We start from the raw sequence: 26,331 nt of genomic DNA, 5'->3' as shown, positions 1-26,331 counted from the left end.
AGTCCTCATAATGAATCTGACTATAGTAATACCAAGTCCCTAATTTTGTTCAGCATAGATTTTTGGCCATTTACAAGCAAGATTACCCCTGTGAAATTTGAGCCTGAGCTCAATTTTCCAAAATTGCCTACAGCACTCCATTAAATTGATAGGTTTTTTTTTTTTTTCTGTTTTAAATAACCTATTTATTTGTTTTTAACACACATTGCTTTGTGAATCCTGCTGGGAGAGCAATATTAGTGTAAAAGGGAAAATCATGACTCTAGTTGATGGAAATGCTTTTCAACCTGAAAATCTCTGAAGATTTCCCAGAATTCCTGAGCTGTGCTTTGAGGCCTTTTGTGGGAGCTCTTTTGCTGGGCTACAGGCAAAACCAAGTTTTTGCCTAACCCCTCAACCCTAGAACTCACAACAGCTCCTGCCCCAGGAAGGGATGTACAATCACAAACTTGTTTCACTAAGGAACTTAATTGTTATTTTATCTGTGTAATATGTATGTACATTCCAACTTAACCAAATGAACTATGATCAAGTATTGAACAAGCTACAGGAAAATATTACATGGGAAATTAGTCAGTTGTCTAAGATACAACATAAAATGGCTATTTTATGTTGTATCTTAGACAACTGACTAATTCTCATATTGACAGTATTGATCCTCATTATATTGTTAACAGGTTGTAGAACTGGATCAATCACCCCAATCCTCTTAATAATGTATCAAGCTTGCTGTTGCATTTTCTGCCTTGGATATGTTTTGTTACCTTGGCATGTTTCCTCCTGCCCTGTTTTCTAAGACACTCTCACTACTCCTTAGATGAGCTTCAAGCATCCCTTCTTTATCTCAAGGTGGCACATAAGAACAGGGCCAGCTTCAAGGAGGCAGAGGATTCAGACCAGCTCAAGTTTTCCCTGTTCAATGGCTGTGAGAAGTTAGCTCACCACCCCTCTGTTCTTCCTTCCAAGGGTGTCCTTGGAGATGGTAAGAAGGGAGGAAACTGTCTGGGTGATTTTATAGCTAATAGTTCCATGAGAAAAGACCAATGTTTTCGGGAGAACATACTATTCCCTTGGTAATAGATATATATACCCTCATCCTCAGATGAATGTTTGCTTTTATCTCCCACCTGACCTGCATTTCATGCCAGCTTGTCCTCCAGCCCTTCCCCCACCAAAGTCTAGAAGATCACAGGCTGCTTGGCTGGTAGGGCTAGATGGGCAGCAACACAAGATAATTCTAAGGTAATCAAATGAATTTATTATATTTGGCAATTTCCCCCCTTGTTTCAAAAACATTATTCATGCCATTATTTTTATTCTGATTTTTCTCATTTTGGAATTTAGGGGAAAATACTTTCTTAGAAATACTGGTAATGTGAAAAATTGTAGCTAGATTGTTTGAAAACTTACTTGTTTAACTGGCATATTTTCCTTTAAAATGTTTTTTTTTAAACCAAAAAATAAATTCTTATCTCCAAACCTTTACTTTTTACATTTGTTAAATACAAGACTATAAATTATATAATATCTCACACCATGTGGGACAATGACCACAAACCCAAAATAGTTCAAAAAGATGTGTCTCAGAGTCAGAGCAGAAAGCAGTTGATTCAATTTCTGCAGGAATGGGGCATTGTAATGATGTACCCTGGATATCTTAGAATCAGCCAGAGTCAGCATAAGCAAAAGTCTTTATTGTTGGTCTTTTGGGGTCACTGTCAGGGGATTAGATATAGGAATCTCCACACCTCCTTTCTCTCTCACCACCACCAAAGAATGAATCTGCATGTCCTACTTCAAACTCTGATCTCTCCCACACACTTCTCTGTCCACACCCACAGATCTAGGCAGCACAGAATAGTTGGGCAGGGTCATCCTACAAGTATATGTTAATAGAGTTTTGTCCAATTGGTAATTAGCTTTAGGTACTAGGTTATCTAAGTGCATCTGCTCAGTTCCAGCCCTTTATAGAGCATCACTTCAACTAGTGCAGTCTAGCAAAGAGAGACAAAATACAGGCAATGGAGCAGGATTTTTTACACTCTGGACTGAGCAACTGTACCACATAGTGGACTCCAGCTAAGAACCCACTTCACTTAATAACAGTAACTATACATTACAAAATTTACTGATATAGCAAAGTGGTTTGTGCAAGACTAAGCAAGGGTACAAAGGGAAGAGTTTTTCTAGAACTGTAGCTCTAAATTATGGCACTCTTCTGGGGGTCAGCTTTCTGAAGAGGCCTCACTTCCCCTTGAACCCACCTGATACAATTAGGAAGATAAGGTTAAAATGGAACCCCTTCCTTGGATCCCAATTTTGGGATTTCAGAGAAAAACTCAAATCTTTTTTTTCTGACCTTTATACACAGTGTAAAATTGCAATATCTAATGAGATCTGTGCTGTAGGAAGTAGCCTTCCCTCATTCATTATATTCACATGTTAACATCTGCAGCAAGATTTCTACACAAAGTATGAGATCCAGGTGAAAGCCTTTCTGCAAGTACATTTTGTATGTTTCTTTCCAGTTTCTTTCTAATATTGTGATTTATAGTGACCCTTATCTTCTAGGTAAGGGCAAGTCTTCTACACATTTGTAAATCTTCTCTCCACTCCTGTATCCTCAGAGGTAAACTCAGAATTGAACCTGGGCTAAAGACCTTCCCCTTCCAAGTCCATAGGAGATTTGTTCCCAAGCAGAAAATCCCTACTGACTAACAAGCTCTGTCCTCCATCTTTATGCCTTTATCCATGATTTTAATCTTCTAGGAATTTTCTGGAGGCAATTCAGGGATGAAGTGAGCCTGAATGATTTTCCATGTGGATTATATGAATAAGGTTTTACATCTAGTATGGGATCTCCCACATCTAGTCAGGGACTTATAGCTATTAAAAACTTTACAATGATCCAGACATTCAAGTTTTCCCCTAATGTGCACTCTCTGTTGTTAAGCAAGAGCTGACCTTTGTCTGAAAGTTTCCACATTCATGAGGTTTCTGTCTAATGTGGATTTTCTCATGCTTACCAAGACTTTTGCACTGTGTGAAAGCCTTTCCACAGTCATTACCTTCATAAGAATTCTCTCCAGTGTGGATTCTCTGATGGGAAGTAAGATGGCTGTGCCATGTGAAAGTCTTTCCACAATCATGACATTCATAAGGCTTCTCTCCAGTGTGAATTCTCTGATGGGAAGTAAGATTGCTGCGCTGTGTGAAAGCCTTTCCACATTCATTACATTCATAAGGCTTCTCTCCGGTGTGGATTCTCTGATGGGAAGTAAGACTGCTGCGCTGTGTGAAAGCCTTTCCACATTCATTACATTCATAAGGCTTCTCTCCAGTGTGGATTCTCTGATGTACATCAAGGGAAGAGCGATCTATAAAAGCCTTTCCACATTCATTACATTTATAAGGCTTCTCTCCAGTGTGAATTCTCTGATGTACTTCCAGATAGGAGCGATATATGAAAGCCTTTCCACATGTGTTACATTCATAAGGCTTCTCTCCAGTGTGGATTCTCTGATGGACAGCAAGACGGGAATGATATATAAAAGCCTTTCCACAGTCATTACATTCATAAGGCTTCTCTCCAGTGTGGATTCTCTGATGATCAGCAAGACTGGAGCGATAAGTGAAAGCCTTTCCACATTCATTACATTTATAAAGCTTCTCCCCAGTGTGGATTCTGTGATGGACAGCAAGTTTAGAGTTGCATCTGAAACTCTTTCCACACTGATTACATTCATAAGGTTTTTCTCCAGTGTGGATTCTCTGATGGACAGCAAGACTGGAGCAATCTGTGAAAGCCTTTCCACATTCATTACATTTATAAAGCTTCTCTCCAGTGTGGATTCTGTGATGGACAGCAAGTTTAGAGTTGCATCTGAAACTCTTTCCACATTGATTACATTCATAAGGTTTTTCTCCAGTGTGGATTCTGTGATGGACAGCAAGACTGGAATGATATGTGAAAGTCTTCCCACACTGATTACATTCATACGGCTTCTCTCCAGTGTGGATTCTTTGATGTGCATCAAGGGAAGAGAGCTTTGTGAAAGCCTTTCCACATTCATTACATTCATAAGGCTTCACTCCAGTGTGGATTCTCTGATGGTCAGCAAGATGGGAGCGACCTATGAAAGCCTTTCCACATTTGTTATATTCATAAGGCTTCTCTCCAGTGTGGATTCTCTGATGTTGAGCCAAATTGGAATAACACTGGAAATCCTTTCCACATTGATTACATATGTAAGATTGTTTTTCTGTGTGAATTCTCTCATGGTTGGTAGGAGCAGATTGCTCTCTCAAAGTCTTTCCATGTTTCTTACATTCGTAAGGTTTCTCTCCAGCATGGATTCTCTGATGCTTGGCAAGGGAAGAGAGTACAAGAAAAGCTTTATCATATTCATGACACTTGGGTATTCTCTCTTTAGGATGTATATTCTTATCTTTAGAAACACTGGAACTCTTTCTTAAAGGTTTTTTGCGTGTATTCCATTCCCAATGTTCCTCTCCAGTATGGTTTCTGTCATGATTGGCAAGAACAGCCCTGTATTCACGATATTGCAAAAGGTCTTTCCATGAGATCATTTTCAGTTTTGCACTCATCTCCTTCACATCAAACCACGTGTCTGCATCTGAAAAAAACAAACACACACATGTAGAAATATACCCTCTAATTATGGCTGATAATAAAATCATTGACTTTTAATTTCTCCATGCAAAAAGTTTTCAAACTGAAATGGACAGAATCAATCATTTTTAAATGCTATTAGCTCACACCAATAAAGTGATTCAATTAATATTCCACACACAATACATTGACATTGGACCCCCCAACGGAGCTGAGACAAAGGCAAGGTGATGGTTCTCATAATTTAGAAACCAGGCCTTGAGCTCTGAAAGGCTGAGTAACCTGATCCAAATCCCTGCATTAGAAATTAATTATAACTTGAACCTAGAAACTGAGCCTTCTCAATCCATTGCACTAGACAGATGGTTCTCCATTTTATTTCCAATCCTTTGTTTCAAACTCAATCTCAGGCACCATCTAGGTCTGAACCCTTGGGAATGTGGTTTTTTGCCTCGGTTTTCCTATAAAGGTAATAATTGTACCCATTTCCGAGGTTGTTGTGAGCATCAGATGACATAATACCTATAAAACTCTTGGCACACACTAGGCACCATATGCTTGTTAACTACTATTGTTTTCGCTATGATTTTGATTCTCTCCACCTCAACTCTTCCTTCATAAACTTTCCTTCTCCTCTCTCTTTATATACAAATGGTTGTTGAACATAATGCATTTCCATTTGCCTGGAGTAACTAAGAATAAGTTTCACAAGCTGCTGCTTACTCTCAAACCATCTTCAAGTTTTTATACCAGATTTAAAACTTCTTGATAGCTTCTCTTTGTATATCCAAAGCTTAATGCATAGAACGGAACAGGTGCTTAATTGATGCTTATCCATTGATTAACATTATCCAGCCTGATCACATAGCCTAACCTTATCTCAGTGCTTGCATGCTGGTCACTCTCAGGGACCAAATCTCTGTTTCTATTTCTATTTCCTGCTCCCTTTCACCTATGAACAAATCCCATAGTGAAGATAACAAAGGCCTAGGGCTCCAAGTGCTATTTATGGACTAACCAGGAGTCTTTCTTTCCATAGCCCTAACTTAAGGGAAGCTGTCATTTATGTAGTGAGTTACTTGGATTTAAGTCAGGGAGGGTGCCCAAAGTCACCGGCTCACTTTCCCCCACACAGCCATATGTGGCCTTTGGCCAGTTACAGATAAGGCTTACTGGGAATGGCTCTGGATGCAGATGCTCAGGTTAGACCAGGGCCTTCTTAAGGCAAGGTCTCCAACAGGTCTCCTGTGACTGAAGCTGCCCCCATCCAGTAATTAAAGTTAGGGAGCAATAGAGGCAAAGAATCTCCTCTCTCATCTGGGCTAAAAAAAAAGAAAAAAACTGAAAAAAAATCTCAATAAATAAAAAGAAATGAATGAGTGACTTTGGGAAAAACTTCAGGATTTCTGGACAAAGCAGAAATGACTGCGATTTACACTCAATCTGAGTGTATCAGGACCCAAACAAAGACCAAATGGGATTTAGCAAGAGACCTATGGATGGTCAGTGGTCAGACTGATTTTAACATTTGTTTCTTAAAAAAGGAATTGGGGCAGCTAGGTGGCACAGTGGATAGAGTGACAGCCTTGAAGCCAAGAGGACCCAAGTTCAAATATAGTCTTAGACACTTAATACTTCCTAGAAATGTGTCCTTGGGCAAATCACCCAATTTCAGAAAGAAGGAAGGAAGGAAAGGAGGGAGGGAGGGGAGGAAGACAAATAAAAAGAAATCTATCCAGGGATGGTTTACTGGTGAAGAAAGTGGAGCGGGGGGTGAGAGGGAGGAGAGAAAAGGGGAATGCTTTTAAGAGCATCTGTAGATAGGGGTATATGACATTCTAGGTGGACAGAGGGAAAGAAGAAAAGAAGTAAAAAGGCAAGGAAGGAAGAAGAGAGAGAGCAAAGGGAGGAAGGTAAGGAAGGAGGCAGGAAAGGAGTCTTCTAACTGATTGATTCCAGCCTATGGCCAGCTTTCCTCAAAGGTTGTTGCTTGTCCCATCTATCTGTGCTTAACTGTAGCCTGCATAGGGGAGTTGGCAGAGGATGAAAGGGGGGAAAGAACAAAGTAAAAAGTGCACAGCAGAGAACAAATGAAAAACTACAGGAAAGCAAAAAGCAATGGACCGTTCTGAATACAATATCTTTCATTTATGGTTTATGGAAATTTATTATTACAGATTTTGAATTCTCCCTTATGTTCTGCTGAACATAAAAAAAAAAAAAAAAAAAAAAAAAAAAAAGAACTTTTCTGTCTTTTTCTATTTTGTTTTTAGTTTTAAATAAATATCAAAAGAGTGCCATGGAGTCCGACCCCCTCATTTTACAGATGAAGAGACTGAGGTTCAGAGGTTTAGTGAGGTATACAGGATCTCACTATTACAAGGGATTCCAAGCTAGTTTCCCTGCCCTCAGGCCCATCACATAAAGAAGCCTCCTGGGATAACAGCCTGCACCCCAGCTTGAACTCACTCACCAGGATAGGAGTTCCTCAGGCCTCTTCTCTCCACATGGGAGAAGAAATCTTCTCTGGGAACTGGAAGTCCTGGGCAGGGGGAAGATAGTGGCTGTGAGCCTTGAAATTTGTCATTTATTCCTCATTGGAACAGGGCCGGAGTGCAAGGCCCACCAGGTGATTCCAAGGAGAACTCAAAGATGGTTTTCAGGGTGCTTATTACCAGGGGAAGAGGGTAGAGGGGAAAGGACACCATGCAAACAATCTAGAATCAGAAAATCCCGCTTTTGCTGCCTCCTTCACAGCAGGATGGCCACATCGTACAGCTTCCATTTCCAGCTTCCAAGAAGCCCCAAATTCAAATTTGGGTTTAGACATGTCCTGGCTATGTGACTCTGGGCAAGTAATTTCATCTGTTTGCTTTAGCCTCCAGACTTAAATTGAGGATAAAGATGGTCGCCCTAAACAAAGGATTGTGGTGGGGATCAAGTGTGATAATGTGCATGAAGGAAGCTCTGAGCACAAGGCCTGGTTCCCAGCAAATGTTTGGAAAGACTTTCTCCCTGCCCTTTTCTCCCCTATATCTGTACAGGCCTTTGGGGGATGTATGAAAGAAGAACAAGGGCCCACTTGCTGTCCTGGGGATTTATGAATTACACAAGGGGCAGTGAGGTAAAAATATATATTTTTTACCTAAAAAAAATTACAAAGACACAATGGTTCCCCTGAAGAGGAAGGGGATTCCTTCCCCTATCCCATGTTCAGTGAAAAGGGGCAGGACCAGTTTTCAGAAGGTTCACAGATACAACTATCTACAATGCAAAAACTACTCATAGAAGAACCAGGCAGCAGGAGGTCCCAGTTTCTTGGGGACAGGAGGCAGCCCTTGGGCCTTTCTAAGAACTGATAAAAGCCTGAAACTCTGCACCCTAGAGAGGGGATGGTGGCATTCCTGTTGATGGCAGTTCCAGAGTTCCAAGGGAAGCGCTCCTTACCCAGGGAGAGCAAGTTCTCGGCATTCTCCAGCATGACCTCCTTGTGCAGCTCTTTCTGATCTGGGTCCAACAGACCCCACTCCTCAGAGCTGAAGTCCACAGCCACATCCTTGAAGGTCACCAACTCCTAAAATGCCAAGACCCAGAGGACATAATAGTTGAAGCATGATTCATAACTGACCTAATCCAATGCTCCTCAATTTACAGAAGGGACCTGAAGCATAGAGGAGGGATCTACCCTAAGTGACAGCCCTTACAGGATTCAGAGCCAGCACTGAAACCATAGTCCCCCAAAGACACATCTTACATTTTTATTTGGAAAAAATTGAGAAATATCTTACTAGGAAATGGTACTGCCTGTGGAATCAAGAAAGTTCTATCAGAGAGGGATGAGGAATTTTGGAGATGGAATCAGAGAGTGCTATGTTAAGAAAATGGCATGAAGTGTGTGTGTGTGAAGCTAGGAAGTATTATGTGCTGTTCAGCTAAAATATTTCCATGATCACTGAGAAGAAAAAAAAATCTTGTGAATTTTCCAATAGCCAGAAATTAAGTCTTATCCACATGAAAACACTATCCTCCCCCCCAATAATATTTCATTTTTCTAAATGTAAGTACAGATAGTTTTCAACATTCATTTTTCTAAGATTTTTTGTTCCAAAATCCACTTCTAAATGGATCTGGCCCAATGGTCATCAATTTACAAAAGCAAACTGAAGCAGAAAGAAGGAATTTATCCAAAGGTCACATCCTGGGTGGGAACACTTGGAAGCACAGCCATGCAAAGGTCTCCCATCTACACTGTACACAGCTGGTGTGGACACTGCTGCTGACATGTTGTTTTCCATGTTAGAATGGAAGCTTCTTAAGGGCAGGGACTGATTTTTCCTTCTTTGCATTTCTTCTATATTCTCACAGAGCCTCTTCCCTTTCTAAATGCCTGTTTCTTTGACCCAAGCAATGATAAAGGGAGAGAAAGGCTAAGTATGAGCTGAGGATGATGGAGTGATTCTAGATGTGCCTAATTGCAGCTGAGGGGTCTTGTCAGGGAGTTTCCTTTTGGGAATTGCCATGTATGCCATGTCAGATGGTAGGATGAACCCAGGAGGTAGAAGGGGCTTCGGATCTGAGGTAGGAGGTTGTCTCTTACAGTTGTTTTCTTGAGAAGGTGAGGGGTGTGTCCTCTTGATAAATCTTTTCTTAGGATGAAGCACTTGTCTCCTTTCTGCAGATCCACCTACACAGTGCTCAGTGGACTAGGCACATGTAATCCCAGAGGAGAGTAAATGTAAATAACCAGCTTTGAGCCCATAGGAAGAATGACATAAAGAGAAGTAGAAAGGCAGAGATGTAGAGAGATTCAGACATGCAGAAAGAGAGAGACGCAGAGACATACATCCACCTGCTCTTGCTTCCTGCTAACCCCTGCTGAGATTACCAATAAAGAAAGGCTGCTTGGCACCTTATCACTGACTAGTCTCCATGTCTATCCCGGGAAGATGGATATGTATGGCCCTGGCAATTGGTAGCCTCAGAGTGGGAGGTTAAAAATGATGCCCAAAGAACAGGGATGGGATTGGCCATGTACCTTATGAGTTTGGCTGGTCCAATGATGGGAAAGGACAAGACCCCAAGACTGATAAAGTAAGCCAAAAGTAGATGTGACATCACAGAAAGGGTCAGTGGAAAAGAAGCAGGAAGTGGACAGATTTACAATCAGATTAAGATATATGTTACAGAAGGCAGCAAATGAAGGGAACCAGCAAGCAAGGAGTTTCGAGTTTGATAGCCCCCAGGAAAGAATGTGCGCCCCATTGGAGTGGGAGAAATTTAAGGAATTGAAAGAAGCAGTTACACTTACAGGGTTGAATCTCCTTATGATAAGGAGCTGCTGGCTCTCCAAGCTTCCAGCAGTATACTATGCTATATACCAAATAACTGGAAGACTATTTGTAAAGGGTGCCTTACACCTGGGGAGTCTCTGCAGTGGATGACTGTTTTCAGACTTAGCAAAAGAAACTTTGCAAACAGCGCCTAGATGAACCTTTCCCTGATTTTGTGGCTTGCCTAGAGGTGGCTGTTGAGAGGTTAGTAGGTAAAAGAGAAGCAGCTGGTCTTTTTATCCAGAAATTAGCTAGAGAGAATACTAATGCCCATTGCCATGTCCTCCTTGGATAAGGATGCAAGCCTTGAGGAGATGAAGAGATGTGAGAATGTTGCTCCCATATCTTTCAAACTTGAACTCATCAGCTCTGTTGAACAAGAACCACTGCTCGATGAAGTAATGGCTGGAGACATCCGAAGGCCTGGGACTAGGCATGCTGGCAATCAGTGATCTCTGACAGAGAGATTACAAGTGAGGATTGCCAAGCCCTGCAAGAGAAGGTTCAAGAGCCTCATTGAAAGACAGAAAGGCAGGAATGCATAATGGGCCAGGGTATAAGTTTGCCCATGACACAGCTGTAGTATATAAGTTAGAGAGCCAGATGGGTGGATGTGGATAAAATCTTACAGGACTGAAAACTAGATCCTATGAAATCAGGGCCTCAAGCATCAGAGAACATTCAAAAGGACTGAAGAAGGACATTGGCAAGGTCCAACCTCAGTACTTTGGGGAGGGCTGGGATATTTATGTCACCTGATGGTGAGAACTGCTGGATTCCAGAAGGATTCCAGAATTAGCAACTACTTGGTCAACTTGAAATCACCTTAGACCTGATCTTGACATTTGGTACTGGATGCTGCTGCTGCTGCCTGCAAGTCACCCATCTGCTGACTTCAGTCCAGATCCCATTGGTCTTCGCCCCTTTTCAGCCTGAAGCAATTCCAGAAGATGAGACCATTGTCCCTTTGCCACAGATGAATCTGGGTCTGACTGCTTGAGGTGGCCCCTTGTGCAAAACTTGGGAAATTCCTCTATACCTCTGGTACCAACACTGGATGGAACATAATTCCCTTCTCATCCCCTTTATTGTATTTTTTCTACTTTACCTAGGTTTTATATGTAGATTTTTTAAAAAGCTGGTTTTTATGAGCAGTCCCTGCTAAACAGAAAGGGGCATATGTTAGGGACTTTCCTTCTCAGAATTGCCATGTATGCCATGCCAGCTGGTAAGATGGACCCAGGAGGTAAAAAGGGGTTTGGCCTCTGAGGCAGGAGGCTGTGTCTCACAAGTGTTTCTTGACAAGGTGAGGGCTGTGTCCTCTTCCTAGATCTTTTCACAGATGGCAGCACAAACACCAGTTGTATCTCTTCTGCAGATCTACCTAAGCAATACTCAGTGGGCTAAGCACAGGTAATCTCAGAGGAAAGTAGATATAAATAACCAGCTTTGAGTTCATAGGAAGAAGGATGTGAAGAGAAGTAGAGAGATTTGGACATGCAGAAAGAGACGCAGAGACACACATCCACCTGTTCTTGCTTCCTGCTAACTCCTGCTGAGATTACCAATAAAGAAAGGCTGTTTGGCATCTTAACATTGGCTGGTCTCCATATCTATCTGAGGAAGATGGATATGTATGTCCCTGGTAGTCAGTAGCCTCAGTGGGAGGAAACAGGGTCTCAGGAGATAAAGAAAATAAAATGGAATAAAAGAAAACCTACCAGGAAGAAAAAAAATTTAGAAAACTCCTGATCCATTTGTAACATTTATTATGTAGTTTTGTTTTACCGAATCTGTTCTTTTGTTCTGCTGGTTCCCTGAAAAATTTTTTCTTCTCTTATTTTGTATTTAAAGTTACAACAAATTATAATAGGGGCTGCTAGATGAGGGCAGTGAATAGAGCACAGGTCCTGAAGTCAGCAGAACCTGAGTTCTAATCATACTTCAGACATTTAACACTTCCTAGCTATATAAGCCTGGGCAAAGTCATTTAACTCCAAATGCCTTGGCCTTATATATATATATGTAATAACCACAGAAATGGTAAAGAGAAGAAATTCAGAGAGATTTGGGAAGATCTGTGTGGCCTGAAATAACAGGAGCTGAGCAGCAGCAGGAGGACAATTTGTGTCCTGCTACCAGCGAAGGAAAGGACAAGAGCTGGGGAAGCTTCCAGGGTTCTGCTCCAGACAATACTCAGGGTCAAGGGTTTCTATAACCCTTCAGTTCAGTGGCTACAGGACACAAAGAAGGCTAGAAGGTGTGTGTGTGTGTGTGTGTGTGTGTGTGTGTGTGTGTGTGTGTGTGTGTCTAGTCTAGTAGGTAGATGGTGCTAGATCAAAGCAAAGACATGATACCCACAGGACAGGTACTAATTCATGAAGTGGTCATCCTAGTCAGGGACCTATACTGAGGGAAAATTTAAACAAAATATGTGGGGGCAGCAACTGGGAAAGGAGTTAGTGCTCAAGAAGCCAAAGGGACAGTGAATCTGTTCAAAACATGGGAGAGAGGAGGGCGGTGCTGTTACTACTGCATTCACTTTCCTGCCCATTTTTTAAAGTAAGGATCCAATGATAAGACAGATGACCAGCCTCACAGACCATCCTCTATATCTGTGGAAATGGCCTCTTGAGCTGATGTTGCCCACATCTGTGGGCAGAATACACTCACCTGGGGTGGAGCTCTGCAGCTCTCAGGGGCCATTCCCTCTGGCTTCAGGCTCCCTGCTTGGGCCAGGCCTTGGTCTTCGGCAGACTGTTGGGAGGGGATGATTATATTTGAACAGATGTTGTGCCCGTCTTTTCCTGGACAGGGGGCTAGCCTACAGGAAATTACAGAGGGTGAGGTTCCATGGAAGTTACTAAGCCCTGCCCTTAGGGCAGATACCTTAACCAATAATGGGAGGGAGTCTGAAAGGAGAGGCAGGTGGAAAAATGAAAATGGTATAGTCAAGATGGGAGAGAAAATTGCCTGAACTCTCTCCAGTTTCCTCTGAAATTAAGAGTAGAGTAACAGGACCTACAAAACAATGGGGAGAAACAATTTTCTAGCCTTAGATCAGGAAAAAAATCGGTCTCACTTGGATAAAAGAGGAATAGAGCCCCAGAACAGATTAACAATCGAGGCCCAGTAGTCCCTGGTAAGACAAGATTGGGAAGTTAGTTAATTGAATTGGGATGAGAAAGGAGAGGGTGGGAGGTGCAAAGTTGTCAGCCTCATCTCTTCCTCTAGAGCCCCCTGGCTTCATTGGCCAGATATAGATCAGGATAACTTGGAGATGATCCTGGAAGCAGTGGAGACCCTGACCTTAAGGTAAGCCCTCAGTCTGAAGGAGGCAACACCCACTGAGTGATTAAAGTTGAGGAAGAAAGAAAGCCAAGAACTTTCTCTTTTACCCAGTCAAAAACAACAGGTTGGGAGGGGGAAGTCCCCAGGGCTATTGGCCACAGGGGCAGTCAGGAGTTTATATAGAAGGGATAGGGAAAAAGATGACTGTGGGGGGATGGTATAAACTTGAAGATGAGCTTACCTTCTCTTACTTTTACTCTTCTGACTCCCTTCCTCTCCTCCATCTTCCTACAGACCCAAGAGGCAGGAATGGATTTAAAGTCCCAGATGGGATGAGAGTGTGCAGAACCTCAATGTCCCCTGAGTAAGAAATCTCCCTCCCAGTGATACTTGGTCCTCCCAGCATCCCTTCTCCCCAACAGCCATATTACCTAGAAAATAAACTTGAGTGAGGGATAAAGTAAGGAGGTAAGGGCTCTCAGATGGAGCCCCCAGGGAAAGACCAAGGAAGCCTAAGGCTGGGAGACACTGGGATTCAGCTCCCAGGATATATAGTGAGGGAAGGGACAGGGAGCTGGGAAGCCTGAGTATTAAAGGAAGAAATTTAAGTGTCCAAAAGTGATTTGGATGGGTAGTTGAATCAGGAAAAACAGGATGGCTGAGTGCTGAAACCTAATCAGAAGATGGAGGAAGATTCTCAAGACACTGGGTAGATTTTAGGCTTAGAATCCTGAAAGGGAATGTGCAAACAGTGAGCCACATGCCTGGGAAGGAGCCCAAGATATAAGGGTCCAGAGAAGTTGACCTAGGAAACAGCTTCAGTTCCTACAACCAAGGAGGGTTCCTAGAAGCAGAAGGAAGAGCCTATGGTACCACATAAGAAATCGTGTCTGAAAGCACACAATCAATTTACCAAACAGGAGCTGGAGGCAGAGTTAGGACACCAGAGGCCAGAAGGGGAGCCTGAACGAGGGAGTCCTGAATTACTATGGCGAAAGACTGTCTTTGGGCAAATATGACCCAATGGTAAGCTTGAGGAAGAGGGCAACACTGGATATTTGTTAAGTATTTGCAAACCTGAAAAAGAGGTAGGGGCCAAGAATTCATTAAGTAATCAGACCTGGAAGGAAATTGTTCTGACAGATGGGGAGGACACTGGCCATCAGAGCAGATAAGAAGTGTGAATGCTTATGCAAGGGCAGCCAGCAGAAGCCAGGACTTGTGAGGAGCTAGGTCCTACCCCAGCAGAGAAGGTTTGCAGTGAGTAGAAAATGGCAGATACAAGAGAATGCCCAGAGATCTCAGTCCCAACCCTTCCTGCTTCCCATTAATTTATTCCAGAAATGTCCTGGGAGGCTCAAGGGCCAAAGCAACCTAGCTCCTTAAGCCTAGAGGTTGGGACTTCACTCCCAAAATCATCCAAGATTTCAGAGAAACCTCTGAATACTGCCTGCCTCTCCTCCCCCAATCCTGCCCATGATTACATGGCCAATGGCCATTGGAAAGACTCTTCTCCATCCCTACAACTCTTATTTCACCTGGCCACTTACCCACCAGGCTGCTCATCTTATCTCCCATGAGCTCTTCCTCCCCCATGTTTCTATCACCTGATGTTTTGTGGAGGAAGGATTCAGGACTTTTATCTTGCCACTGGCCTTGGCAGAGCACTGCCTCCCTTACATCCCATTGGAACACAAATCAAGACATCTCCCTTTTACCAGTGGTCCTCTTCTAGAATAAAACATCATCATCAACAGAAATTTCTTAGATTCAGAAAATGAATACTTTCTAAAAGCCTTTCCACAGTGAAACCATTATGATTTTCATGTTATTCAATTTCATATTATATTTGTAATGCATATTTTAAATCTTATTCCTAATAAATATACTAATAATTTAGATTTCTCAGAGCTACCTTTTCTAAGTTAGGAAGCAGGACTCACAAGGCAAAGTGAAATTATCAAACATTCTCTTAATGTATATTCTTGTGTTATACTGTACTTACATACAATCAGTGAATTGACTGGAAAACTACAGAAAACTGTTCTTATCACAGAACTCTGTGCTTTGGAGAGGCAATGATCACAACCCTCAAGATTTCAAATAATCCAAGAACAGTTGTATTGTCTTCCATTAGGAAACCAATCAAACCTGGGGGATGATTGTATTTTTATTATTATTATTATAACTTCGTATTTACAAGATATATGCAGGGGTAATTTTTCAGCATTTACAATTGCAAAACCTTTTCCCCTCCTTCCCCTTACCCTGTCCCCCAGAAAGCAGGTAGACCAATACATATTAAATATGTTACAGTATATGTTAAATACAATATATGTATACGTATCCATGCAGTTATTTTGCTGCACAAGAAGAACTGGATTTTGAAATAATGAACAATTAACCTGTGAAGGAAATCAGAAATGCAAGCAGGCAAAAATAGAGGGATTGGAAATGCTATGTAGTGGTTCACACTCATTTCCCAGAGTTTTTTCATTGGGTATAGCTGGTTCTATTCATTTTTGAACAAATGGAACTGATTTGGTTCATCTTATTGTTGAAGAGAACCACGTCCATCAGTATTGATCATCATATAATATTGTTGTTGAAGTATGTAATGATTTCCTGGTCCTGCTCATTTCACTCATTATCAGTTCATTTAAGTCTCTTCAGGCCTTTCTGAAATCATCCATTTTGATCATTTCTTACAGAACAATAATATTCCATAATATTCATATACGACAATTTATTCAGCCAGGAATGATAGTATTGTAACTGACTTTCTCCCACCCCTCCCACTTAGGATTTGTGTATAAAATCTCTGCCTGTTCTGCAACAAGTGGAGATCTCCTGCCCATGAGAATTTCCAGTTTGCAAATTGTATTCCTCACTGAGAAAGTGATAATTTAAACAGGTACTTAATTTCTAAAATCTAACTCTAGTCCAGCTCCCCACACATTCATTACATTTATGAGGCTTTGCAAGAGGATAAACCTTCTAATAAGATTTGCATTCCATATTATTGCTCTGTAAGAAATGACCCAGCAGGAGGAATACAGAGAGGCTTGGAGAGACTTACATCAACTGATGCTGAGTGAAATGAGCAGAACCAGAAGGTCACTGTATACTTCAATGCTGTATGAAGAGGTATTCTGATGGAAGTGGATATCTTCAACAGATCCAACTCACTTCCAGTTGATCAATGATGGACAGAAACAACTATATCCAGAGAAGGAACACTGGGAAGTGAATGTAAATTGTTAGCACTACTGTCTATCTACCCAGGTTAGTTATACCTTGGGAATCTAATACTTAATGTGCAACAAGAAAATGGTATTTACACACATATATTGTATCTAGGTTATATTGTAACACATGTAAAATGTATGAGATTGCCTGTCATCAAGGGGAGGGAGTAGAGGGAGGGAGGGAATAATTTGGAAAAATGAATACAAGGGATAATATTATTTAAAAAAAAATTACTCATGCATATATGTCAAAAAAATTTATAAAAAAAAAAAAAAAAAAAAAAGATTTGCATTCCAACCAAAGACCTTCCCACACTGAGTATGTATATTTGTATTATTATAGTATTAGGTCCCCCCCCCCCCCCGGCTGGGGTTAAGTGACTTGCCCAGGGTCACACAGCTAGGAAGTGTTAAGTGTCTGAGACCACATTTGAACTCAGGACCTCCTGACTTTAGGACTGGTGCACTATCCACGACGCCACCTAGCTGCCCCCTATGGTATTATTTTAAATTTTTGAACAATTCTTACAGGAAATTCCACGTAGAATTTTCTTAATTGTTACTTTGGGATTTATAATTTTATAATTTCTAATTAATCTGTCTGCCTCAGTTTCTATATTTTAGAGAATGAGGAAAATAAATCTAAGCTGTAAGGCAAAATCAGTCCAACATAAATGCCTCCTTTGTGTCAGATGCTGAATGACAGAGATTTTCAACAAAGGTAAATACCAATCTCTGCCCACAACAAACTCACAAAATAATGGGAGAAACAAGCTAAGAAATAACTTGCAAACAAGCTACAGGCAAGATAAATAAGATGTCATTTAAAAGAAACACTGGAAGTGAATTGTGAAAGCTGTCTCACAAGATAGAGACAGTGCTCTAAAAATTGAGTGAAGGTTGATTACATCCCAAGCCCAAGTTTCTCCAGAGATCACCAGTTTTACAAAGAATGGGATCATATTGCCCTTTTCTTGTGGGACTAAGTTAGGGCTGTCTTGGCATTAAAACTCCCATATGACATAATTTAATACTCCTAGAGTATGATTGGGTGAGAAGTTTTTCTCATTTGCTATTGGAATATGAGGTCATCTCTGCTGACTAATCAAGCCAAAGGTCCAACTTATAGGGAGTGTTACCCCACACCCTTATGTAATCCATGTCTTTTGATTGTCTCTTACCTCTCTTCACTGCCAGATTACATTAGGTGTTTGGGGAGATGCTCAAATCTCCCAAGCTCTGGCAAATAAAAACTCCTTTGTTTTCTACCTTAAGATGCCTCTGATTCACTGAAGTTGAAATTCTGCCCCACACAGTTAAAGGTTTCCTATAGAAAGAAAGCCTTCCATTGGAAAATGAAAGTAACTAGGAGGGGGGTGCAACTAGGTGGTGCAGTGGATAGAGCACCAGCCCTGAATTGAGGAGGACCTGAGTTCAAATGTGGTCCCAGACACTTAACACTTCCTAGCTGTGTGACCCTGGGCAAGTCACTTAACCCCAGCCTCAAAAAAAAAAAAAAAAAAAGGAACTAGGAGGCACAAATGAGGGAGAGCACATTGCCATATAATAGCCAGAGCAATTTCTTGAAAGCTAGAGTTAGGATATCATCTTCCTGGAATAAAAAGGAAGCCATTGTCATGAAATCCCAAAGAATTGAGGTGTAAGAACCCGGTCCATAATCAGTGTGGAATAGAAAGTGTTCACATTTGCAGGGTCATAGAAAATCCCTGGTGTTTACTGAGTCCGGGAAAATTGAATGAAAATTGTTAGCTAAATGAAGGATGGATTGGAGTCAAACTGTATGGAATTGGGCCAACCCACAAGCAGGCTGCTGCAGTACTCCAAGGGTAAGGTGACAAGGAGCTATAGCAAGGAGGTGGAAACATCAGTGGAGAGAAGATGGATGGCAGAGATGTTGCAGGGTTGACATGATGGAAGTGGGGATAAGAAACAGGATTCATGGAGGACATCTTGGTTGTGAGCCTGAGAGACAGAGGAGTGGGGCCCTTATCAGGAAGAAGGAAGAGATAAAGAAAAGAAAATGAGTTCAGTCTTACATGGTAATTGTAAGACATCTCAAATTAGAGAACTAGTTCACTATGTCTAAAAACCATTTGGAACAGAGGGGATTGAGGTTGACTGACTTCATTTTTTTAATGTCAAATAGTATTTTATTTCCCAATTACATGTAAAGATAATTTTTAATACTTTAATTTTTTTTCAGTTCCAAATTCTCTTCCTCCCCTTTTCACTTCCTCTTACCTTAAGATGAGAAGAAATTTACAAAGGTTTTATAGGTACAATAATGTAAAAAAAATTTCCTCAAGAATTTTCACCTCATGAAAACTGAGTAGGGAAGAGTGAAGGATCCTGGACTGTCTCGCAATTCACAGACTGATAATCTTGTCAACAGAAACCAAAATCCAGACCCACTCCTCAGTTGGTTGTTGACTGATGATCTGGTAAGAACCAAGTACCAGAGACTACCCCCTAGCCCTACCCTTAGGCCACAGAATGAGCCTATGATTGAAAGTTGGATCTCTATTATCTCCTTGCTTCTATTTCTCTGTAGAATTCCCTTTTGAGTTTTAGCTGGCTTTGTATTGGTGTTATTATTGCAATAAGCTTTCCCAATGGATAGGAGATGGGTAAGCTTGTAAATTCTGTTGAGATACCTCATGACACCAGTTTGGGACCCCAATCTTTTGGGTCTCCCCATGGGATGCCAGAGAAGGCTGAAGTAGGGTAGCTTTTGACAAACACGGGCCAGTCCTCTTTCATATCATGGTGTCTGGATCTGTGCCTCTGTGTAGAATGTCTGTTTCACCTTTGTTTTGTGAGCAACTTTAAAAGTACAATTAAAAAAAATTCCTGAAACACCTCAGTTATGGGGATTGTTAGCAAGATTAATATAGCCCAAGTCTTTCTGTTTTCTTACTCTTCTCATCTCAGAAGTGGAGGAAAATTCAAATTCTGCCTGTAGGAATAGGGGAAACAAAACTGTGGGGACCACACACAACCTTGCCCAGATATCTCCAAGCCAGCTTGGGGGAATGGGGATGGGGTGGGGGTCAGGCTTTATGGTCAGCATTCCCAGAGCTTTGGCCCCTGAAATTATTTATGTCTCCATAACCTTCCATTGTATTTCTAGATCATCACTGTTGACATATTTACCAACATATGGCCACCATCTTTTCTTTCTAAATATTTATGTACCCTGAGCCAATTGGGGTTAAGTGACCCAAGGTCACACAGCTAAAAAATGTTAAGTGTCTGAGAACAGATTTGAACTCAGGTCCTCCTGACTTCAGGGCTGGTGCTCTATCCACTGCACCACCTAACTAGCCCCTCTAGATCTTCACAGTAACAAAAATCCATTGGGAAAGTTCATGTTGTATATATGGCCCATATGACTTTTTAGTTAATAGGTCTACTGACTAGCATTGGGTTAGAGGACATATAGTAGAGTTTAGGGGCCAAGCTCCAAAAGATATTACAGAACTTTGCTCTATTCCTCTGAAGGCCATGTGAATCTTTTCTCAAGTGTGGTTCTTTTGCAGAATATCGGGTTCTACTTTCTAATGCATCATGCTACCCTTCTCTGTATTAATCGTCTATCACCTCATGTATATTTTATTATGAAAATTATAATTTTCTCAATGGTATCCTTTAATACTTCCTCATTGTTCCTATCCCTCCTTATCTTTAGACAAAATCTAAGTGGGAAAAGGGAATGGGATCAACAGGCAGCAACTGACCACTGAAGTGGCCTGAACCTCACTCTTCAGCCCACCTAAACTTCCCTTCCTTCCACTCCCAGATGACTGGCTAGAACTTTAGCTAAAAAGTCTCTTATCTACTTATCTCCTTTATATGAAGCTTCCTTTAAATTGAATGAAAATTGTTAGCTAAATGAAGGATGGATTGGAGTCAAACTGTATGGAATTGGGCCAAGCCACAAGCAGGCTGCTGCAGTACTCCAAGGGTAAGGTGACAAGGAGCTATAGCAAGGAGGTGGAAACATCAGTGGAGAGAAGATGGATGGCAGAGATGTTGCTTTAAAGTGCAAAGTTATTTTCCACCACTGAGGAGACACAATGGACAGAGCATGCTGCCTGGAGTCAGGAAGACTTCAGTTGAAAACCACTCAGACATTTTTCACCTGGGTGACACTAGGCAAGTCACTGTACCTCTGTTTCTTCTGTTACTTTTCCATACACTTAGGATATTAATAGTATCTCCTACTTGCCATGGTTGTTGTAAAGAAGAAATATTACTTGTATATCACTTGGACAATAAATCATGCTATCCGAAGCTATTAATACTATGATTTAGAGAGAGAAAACTTTGCACTTTTGCCTTTCAAATAATTGTTTTATATAGTCATTGTAAGATATCTAGAATCAGACAACTGGTTCAAGATGTCCAAAAGACAGTTTAGAACAGAAGGGCTTGAGGTTGATTGACCTCAAATTTTTTTTTTATATTGAATATTACTTTTTCTCCCAATTACAGGTAAAGATAATGTTTAACACTTTCAAAAAAAAAAAAAAATTAGGGGCAGCTAGGTGGCACAGTGAAAAGAGCACCAGCCCTGAAGTCAGGAGGACCCAAGTTAAAATCTGGTCTCAGACACTTAACACTTGCTAGCTGTGTGACCCTAGGTAAGTCACTTAACCTCACTGCCTAAGCAAAAATAAAAATAAAAATAAAAATAAATAAAAAGCCTCTTTGCTTTTTCTGTTGATGTTTCCTTCCATTTTGTTTTCTTTTCTGAAGTTTTTTTGTTTCTTTAATTCTATACTCAATTTTTTTTTTTTCTGGTGCAGCAAGATAACTACATAAATGTGTATATATACATATTGGATTTAACATATTTAACAGGTATTGGACTACCTGCCATCTAAGGGAGGGGTGAGGGGAAGGAGGGAAAAACTTGGAAAAGAAAGTTTTGCAAGGATACCCATTACCCATGTAAATGTTTTATAATAAAAAGGTTTAATAAAATTTGAAAAGAAAAAAAAATAGGAGAGAATTTGAAACATCTCATTAGAAAAACTGGAGAACAGATCAAGGAGAGACAATATAAAAATTGTGAGACTACCTAAAAGTTATAATTTTAAAAAGAATCTGGATACAATATTTCAAGAAATTATGAAAGAAAATTGCTCTGAAGTTCTAGAACAAGAGGGTGAAGGGGGAAAGAAAAAATCAACTATTCACCAACTGAAAGAGATCAGAGGAGGAAAACTTACAAGAAAATATTGCAATCTAACCAGAAAACAATACAATAAAATACTGCAGAAATAGTCACGATTTCACAAAACCCACCAGTTTCTACTCTAAAAGGCTATAGGTCTGGTTACATTAAATGTCATAGAACAAAAGAATTGCAGTTGCATCCAGAATAATTTATCCAGAAAGTTGAATATAATCTGGAATGAAGGAAAATAATGGACTTATGATAAACTGAAAAGCTTTCAAGTATTTGTAAAAAAAAAAAAAAAAAAAAGAAACAAAGAAAAAAAAGAGCAGAACTTAATGGAAAATTTAATATAAAAGATACAGAAAAAAGGAAAACATTAAAAATTAATTCTAAGGGGCAGCTAGGTGGCTCAGTGGATAGAGCACCAGCCTTGAATTCAGGAGGACCAGAGTTCAAATCTGGTCTCAGACACTTAACATGTCCTAGTTGTGTGACCCTGGGCAAGTCACTTAACCCCAGCCTCAGGAAAAAAAAAAAAACAAAAACAAAACAAAACAAAAAAAATTAATTCTAAGGCATTCCTTAAGACCAGTTATTTACTTATAGTTGTGAAAATGTTGTCAGTATAACTATAGGTAGTTTGAAAGACTGGGGCTGAGTCTTGTATGATGGGGTAGGAAAAAGTAAAAAGAAACAATTCTAAAAACTGGGCAAGAGGAAGAAGTAATATTGAGAAAGCAGGTGGGGGAGGAGGTTAGAGAGCTGGTTATATTGTAACTTTACTCTTTGAATTTTCTAGGAAACAATGTATAAATTCAGAGGGATGTAAAAGTCTTTTGAATATATAGAGGTGAGGAAACTGGGGGATAGAGTGAGGGAGGGACTTTTAGCTGGATGGGATGGAGAATGGGAGAATAGGAGAGAAAATCAAGTGACAGGGATAGCATAAAATCAGGCTTGAGAAAGAGAATGGTGAGTAAATATAAGATGGAAAGAGAATCAGTTGTCTGCATTGGCTCTTTGTGATAGCAAACACCTGGAAATTGCACTGGTCCCCTTCATTCCACATGTGTTTTAAATTTAAAATTCCATTATTAGCAATGAGAGACACTAGGTCTTGCAGTACTAAGAATCCTGAGGCTTGACTCAAGAAAGGTTGAATTCAAATCCATCCTCATACTCTTACCAGCTGTGTGTCCCAGAGCACATTACTTCTTAGATGTGTGCCTCAATTTCCCCAATTATTAATAGGGAAAATGATAAGACCAAAGGCACAGGTATGTTCTGGGGCTCAAATGAGAAAATATTTATATACTTGGCAGAGTATCTGCCACATAGTAAATATGTATAGATTATCCCTTTTTCTTCTTTTCCCACTAACTGTGCTGGAATTTGAGGGACCAAAGAAGGAAGTATAAGGATAAATTTCTGATACCAGGCAACATTAGGAATAAGGAGGGCCAATTTATGCTTGATAAGAAGAAGATCTTTCTAAAGTCTAGACCTATCCCAACAAGGAAGGGGTTCCCTTGACAAGTGGAGGGTTCCCTTCACTGCACAATTTCAAGAAAAGGCTGCAGGGGCAGTTTTCAGAGACTTTGTAGACAAAATACACATCTGGTTGTTAGAAGTTAGACTAGATGTCATGTCTCAGATTAGCTCCTATTAAGAAAGTCTTTAATGTTGTAATGCTTTTTGAGCATTGCAGAAACTAGACACTGACCAAGATTTAACACTCTATACCTAGATAAAGTCAGAATGAGTTCTTGATTCAGATATTGTGCATGATACTATAAACAAATTAGGAGAAGAAGGGATAGTCTGCCTGGTGACCTGGGGAGAAAAAAGGCATTTGTGGCCAAAGAAGAACTAGAGAATGGTTAGAACTAGAAAATGGATAATTTTGATTACATCGAATTAAAAACATTTTGCACAAACAAAAGGGCTGGCCAGACATTATGCTGGGCTGTGGACCAGGAGGAATGAGCACTTGCTGGGAAAGTGCAGTACTTTAGGGAGCAAAAACATTTCTGGGACAGCGGTTGAGGAAACCTACAGTTGAGTTAGGTGAGAACTGCTGCTGAGATTGAGCCCCTGAACAGAATTCAGAACTTAACAGTAAGGAGGATCTGTGGATTACCCAGCATGACCCAGAGCTCTGAAATCAAACTTGACAGTAATAATGATCATTATTATAAGCTACTAAAAATAAAATAAAACCAAATAAAAATTCAGGATGAATAAGCAAAGGAAAAAGAACCTCACAATAGCTACTTTGGTATAAAAGATCACAGTTAATATTCAGAAAATAGTGAGGTTAAAAAACAAGGTATTCCTATCCCAAAGGGTAACATCAAATGTACACAACAAGCCCAAAAGGAGTTCCTGCAAGAACATAAAAAGGAATTAAAAAATCAAATAAGTGATTAAGGAAATATTAAGAGAGAAAATGAAAGCAATCCAAGAAATTATGAAAAGTTAATTAATTTGAAAAAGGTAATAAAAAAGTTCTTGAAAAATAGAAGAGGAATTGAGTGACATTATGGGTTACCAAAAAATAAATAAACTAGAAAACATAGAAGAGAATCTGAAATATCTCATCAGAAAAACTGGAGAACAAATCAGGGAGAGATGATATAAGAATCGTTGGATTACCTAAAAGTTATTATTTTTTAAATAATCTAGATATAATTTTTCAAGAAATTATCAAAGAAAACTGTTCTAATGTTCTAGAGTAGAAGGGTAAAGGGGGAAACAAAAATATATATTGATCACCCGAGGAAACCTTACAAGAATATCCTAGCAAAATTTCACAATTCCCAGGTTAAGGAAAAAATACTTTAATCCAACTAGAAAATGAGATAGACTTCAACCCTGCAGAAATAGTCAGGATTTCGCAAAACCTACAGCTTCGACTCTAAAAGACCATGGGTTTGGTTACATTAAATTTCAAAGAACAAAAGACCTGGACTTGCATCCTGAATAATTTATCCACAATTCTGGAATAGAATTTGGAATGAGGGGAAAATAGATATTTGACAAACTGAAAAGCTTACATGTATTTGTAACAAAAGAGCAGAACTGAATGGAGAATTTAATATAAAAGATTCAGAAAAAAGGAAAACATTAAAGACAAATTCCAAGGCACTCATTAATGCCAATTATTTACTTATACATGAGAAAATGTTATCAGTATAAACTGTAGATAGTTTCAAAGGTTGGGACTAAAATGTGTATGACGGGGCAGGAAAGAGTAAAAAAAAAAAAAAAAACAATTACAAAATTGGGCAAGAGAAGAACTAATATAGAGAAAGGGGAGGGCGGGTGCAGAGCTGGTAACACTGTAACCTTCCTCTCTGAATTCAAGAGGAAACAATGTATACTCGGAACGAAGTAGAAAGCTTGCGATTATAAAACAAATACTGGGGCTGGAAGGATGGATCTGGATGGAGGCACCAGGGGAAAGTGGGGAACCCTGGGATCTAGCCCGGGGAGGGAGGGGGCGGATGAGGTGACGTTTCAGGGCTTTAAAAGAGGGGGCAGGGAAGCAGGAGGAAAGGAGAGCCCAGATACGAGAAAGGAAGGAATCGAACCCCCTAAAAATTGATTTCAAGTCAACCCCATAACCTTTATGACTTTTTCAAAAAAGATATTAGTAACAGTCATTACATAACTTTGCCATAGTTAAATCACAGGTTTAAGCCCTGTATATCTTATCCAATGGGAGAGAGAAATTCTGACCCAGCTCAGGGGAGGGAGATCAGGGACACTGGAGGGGCAGAAGGCTTGGGGGGGACGACACAGATCCCGGGAAAGGAGCATGGCTGTTCCCTGAGGTCTACCGAGGAGCTGGGGAGGTTGTCTGGGACAGACTTGGCGACTCCAAAGGAGGCCTGGACACAGGGAGCTATGGCCTGGGGTCTGATCGACAGCAAACCAAGAGCCTGGGGATGGGGGGAGCCAGGCAGAGGCAGGCAGGAGTTTTGGGGCCCACGGCCAGAGTGGGTCCTCAGGGCAGGGAGAACTCTTGAATCTATCCGGGGCCCAAGTCTGAAGGCAGAAGCACCACGTTTCTAACCGGGATCCAGGAACAAGAGGGGGTACGGGGACTCCTGGGTCCTTGTGGGCAAGGTCTGAAATTGGGGAAATGTGAATCGGTGATAAATCCGGGGACGGTAACGTCTGACGTTTGGGAAGTATAAGGGGGTATGAAAAGCAGGGATGGCGACTGGGGGGGGGGGGGGGCGCTGGGAAGGGAGGGCTTGTCCGATAGCCGAGTCTGGCAGAGCAGCACGTTCCTGGAGCTGCAGAAGAAATGATCCCCTATTCGCAAAGACAAAGGCAACTAGCAACAGCTCAGAGGTGGGCAGAGAGGCGGGGGGTAGATTCAGCGGGAAGTGGACGGACCTACCTGGGACCTGCCCCTGCACAGCTGCCTTGCAGGAGGCAGACAGATCTCAAGTCCAGAAGTCCTGGTTTCCAGCCAGCTCTCGCAGGGAGGTTTCTCCAGGGCCCAAGAGTTCCCACCTTAGCCAGCCCTGAGACTTCCAAAAACGAGCAGTATACTTCTAAGACGACCTAGAGCAGGAAGTCAGGCCCGGGAGCTGCTTCGCCGCCCCAAAC

The 26,331-nt window shown here is 40.9% G+C and overlaps 1 protein-coding gene across 8 annotated transcripts; it reads right to left on the bottom strand.

Annotated features, from left to right (window-relative positions):
• Window positions 1-1,673: 1,673 nt before the first annotated feature.
• Window positions 1,674-26,331, bottom strand: LOC141564558 (uncharacterized). Of its 8 annotated transcripts, XM_074307162.1 has the most exons (7): window positions 13,496-15,433; window positions 12,637-12,787; window positions 9,942-10,453; window positions 9,231-9,336; window positions 8,081-8,207; window positions 7,107-7,175; window positions 1,674-4,637 (listed from the first exon to the last, which is right to left on the bottom strand). In XM_074307162.1, exons 5-7 carry the CDS (start codon window positions 8,112-8,114, stop codon window positions 2,929-2,931), a joined length of 1,812 nt encoding a protein of 603 aa, XP_074163263.1. In that variant the 5' UTR covers window positions 8,115-8,207; window positions 9,231-9,336; window positions 9,942-10,453; window positions 12,637-12,787; window positions 13,496-15,433; the 3' UTR covers window positions 1,674-2,928. The 8 variants fall into 8 exon arrangements, with proteins under 8 accessions (XP_074163263.1, XP_074163262.1, XP_074163257.1 ...); XM_074307161.1 differs by having other exon boundaries at window positions 9,231-10,453; XM_074307156.1 differs by lacking the exons at window positions 9,231-9,336; window positions 9,942-10,453; window positions 13,496-15,433 and adding an exon at window positions 26,120-26,331.

Source organism: Sminthopsis crassicaudata, chromosome 3 (genome assembly GCF_048593235.1).
Source record: "Sminthopsis crassicaudata isolate SCR6 chromosome 3, ASM4859323v1, whole genome shotgun sequence".
Taxonomy (NCBI): Eukaryota; Metazoa; Chordata; class Mammalia; order Dasyuromorphia; family Dasyuridae; genus Sminthopsis; species Sminthopsis crassicaudata.
The sequence above is the reverse complement of the archived record's forward strand: the minus strand, read 5'-3'. Positions and strand labels throughout refer to the sequence as shown.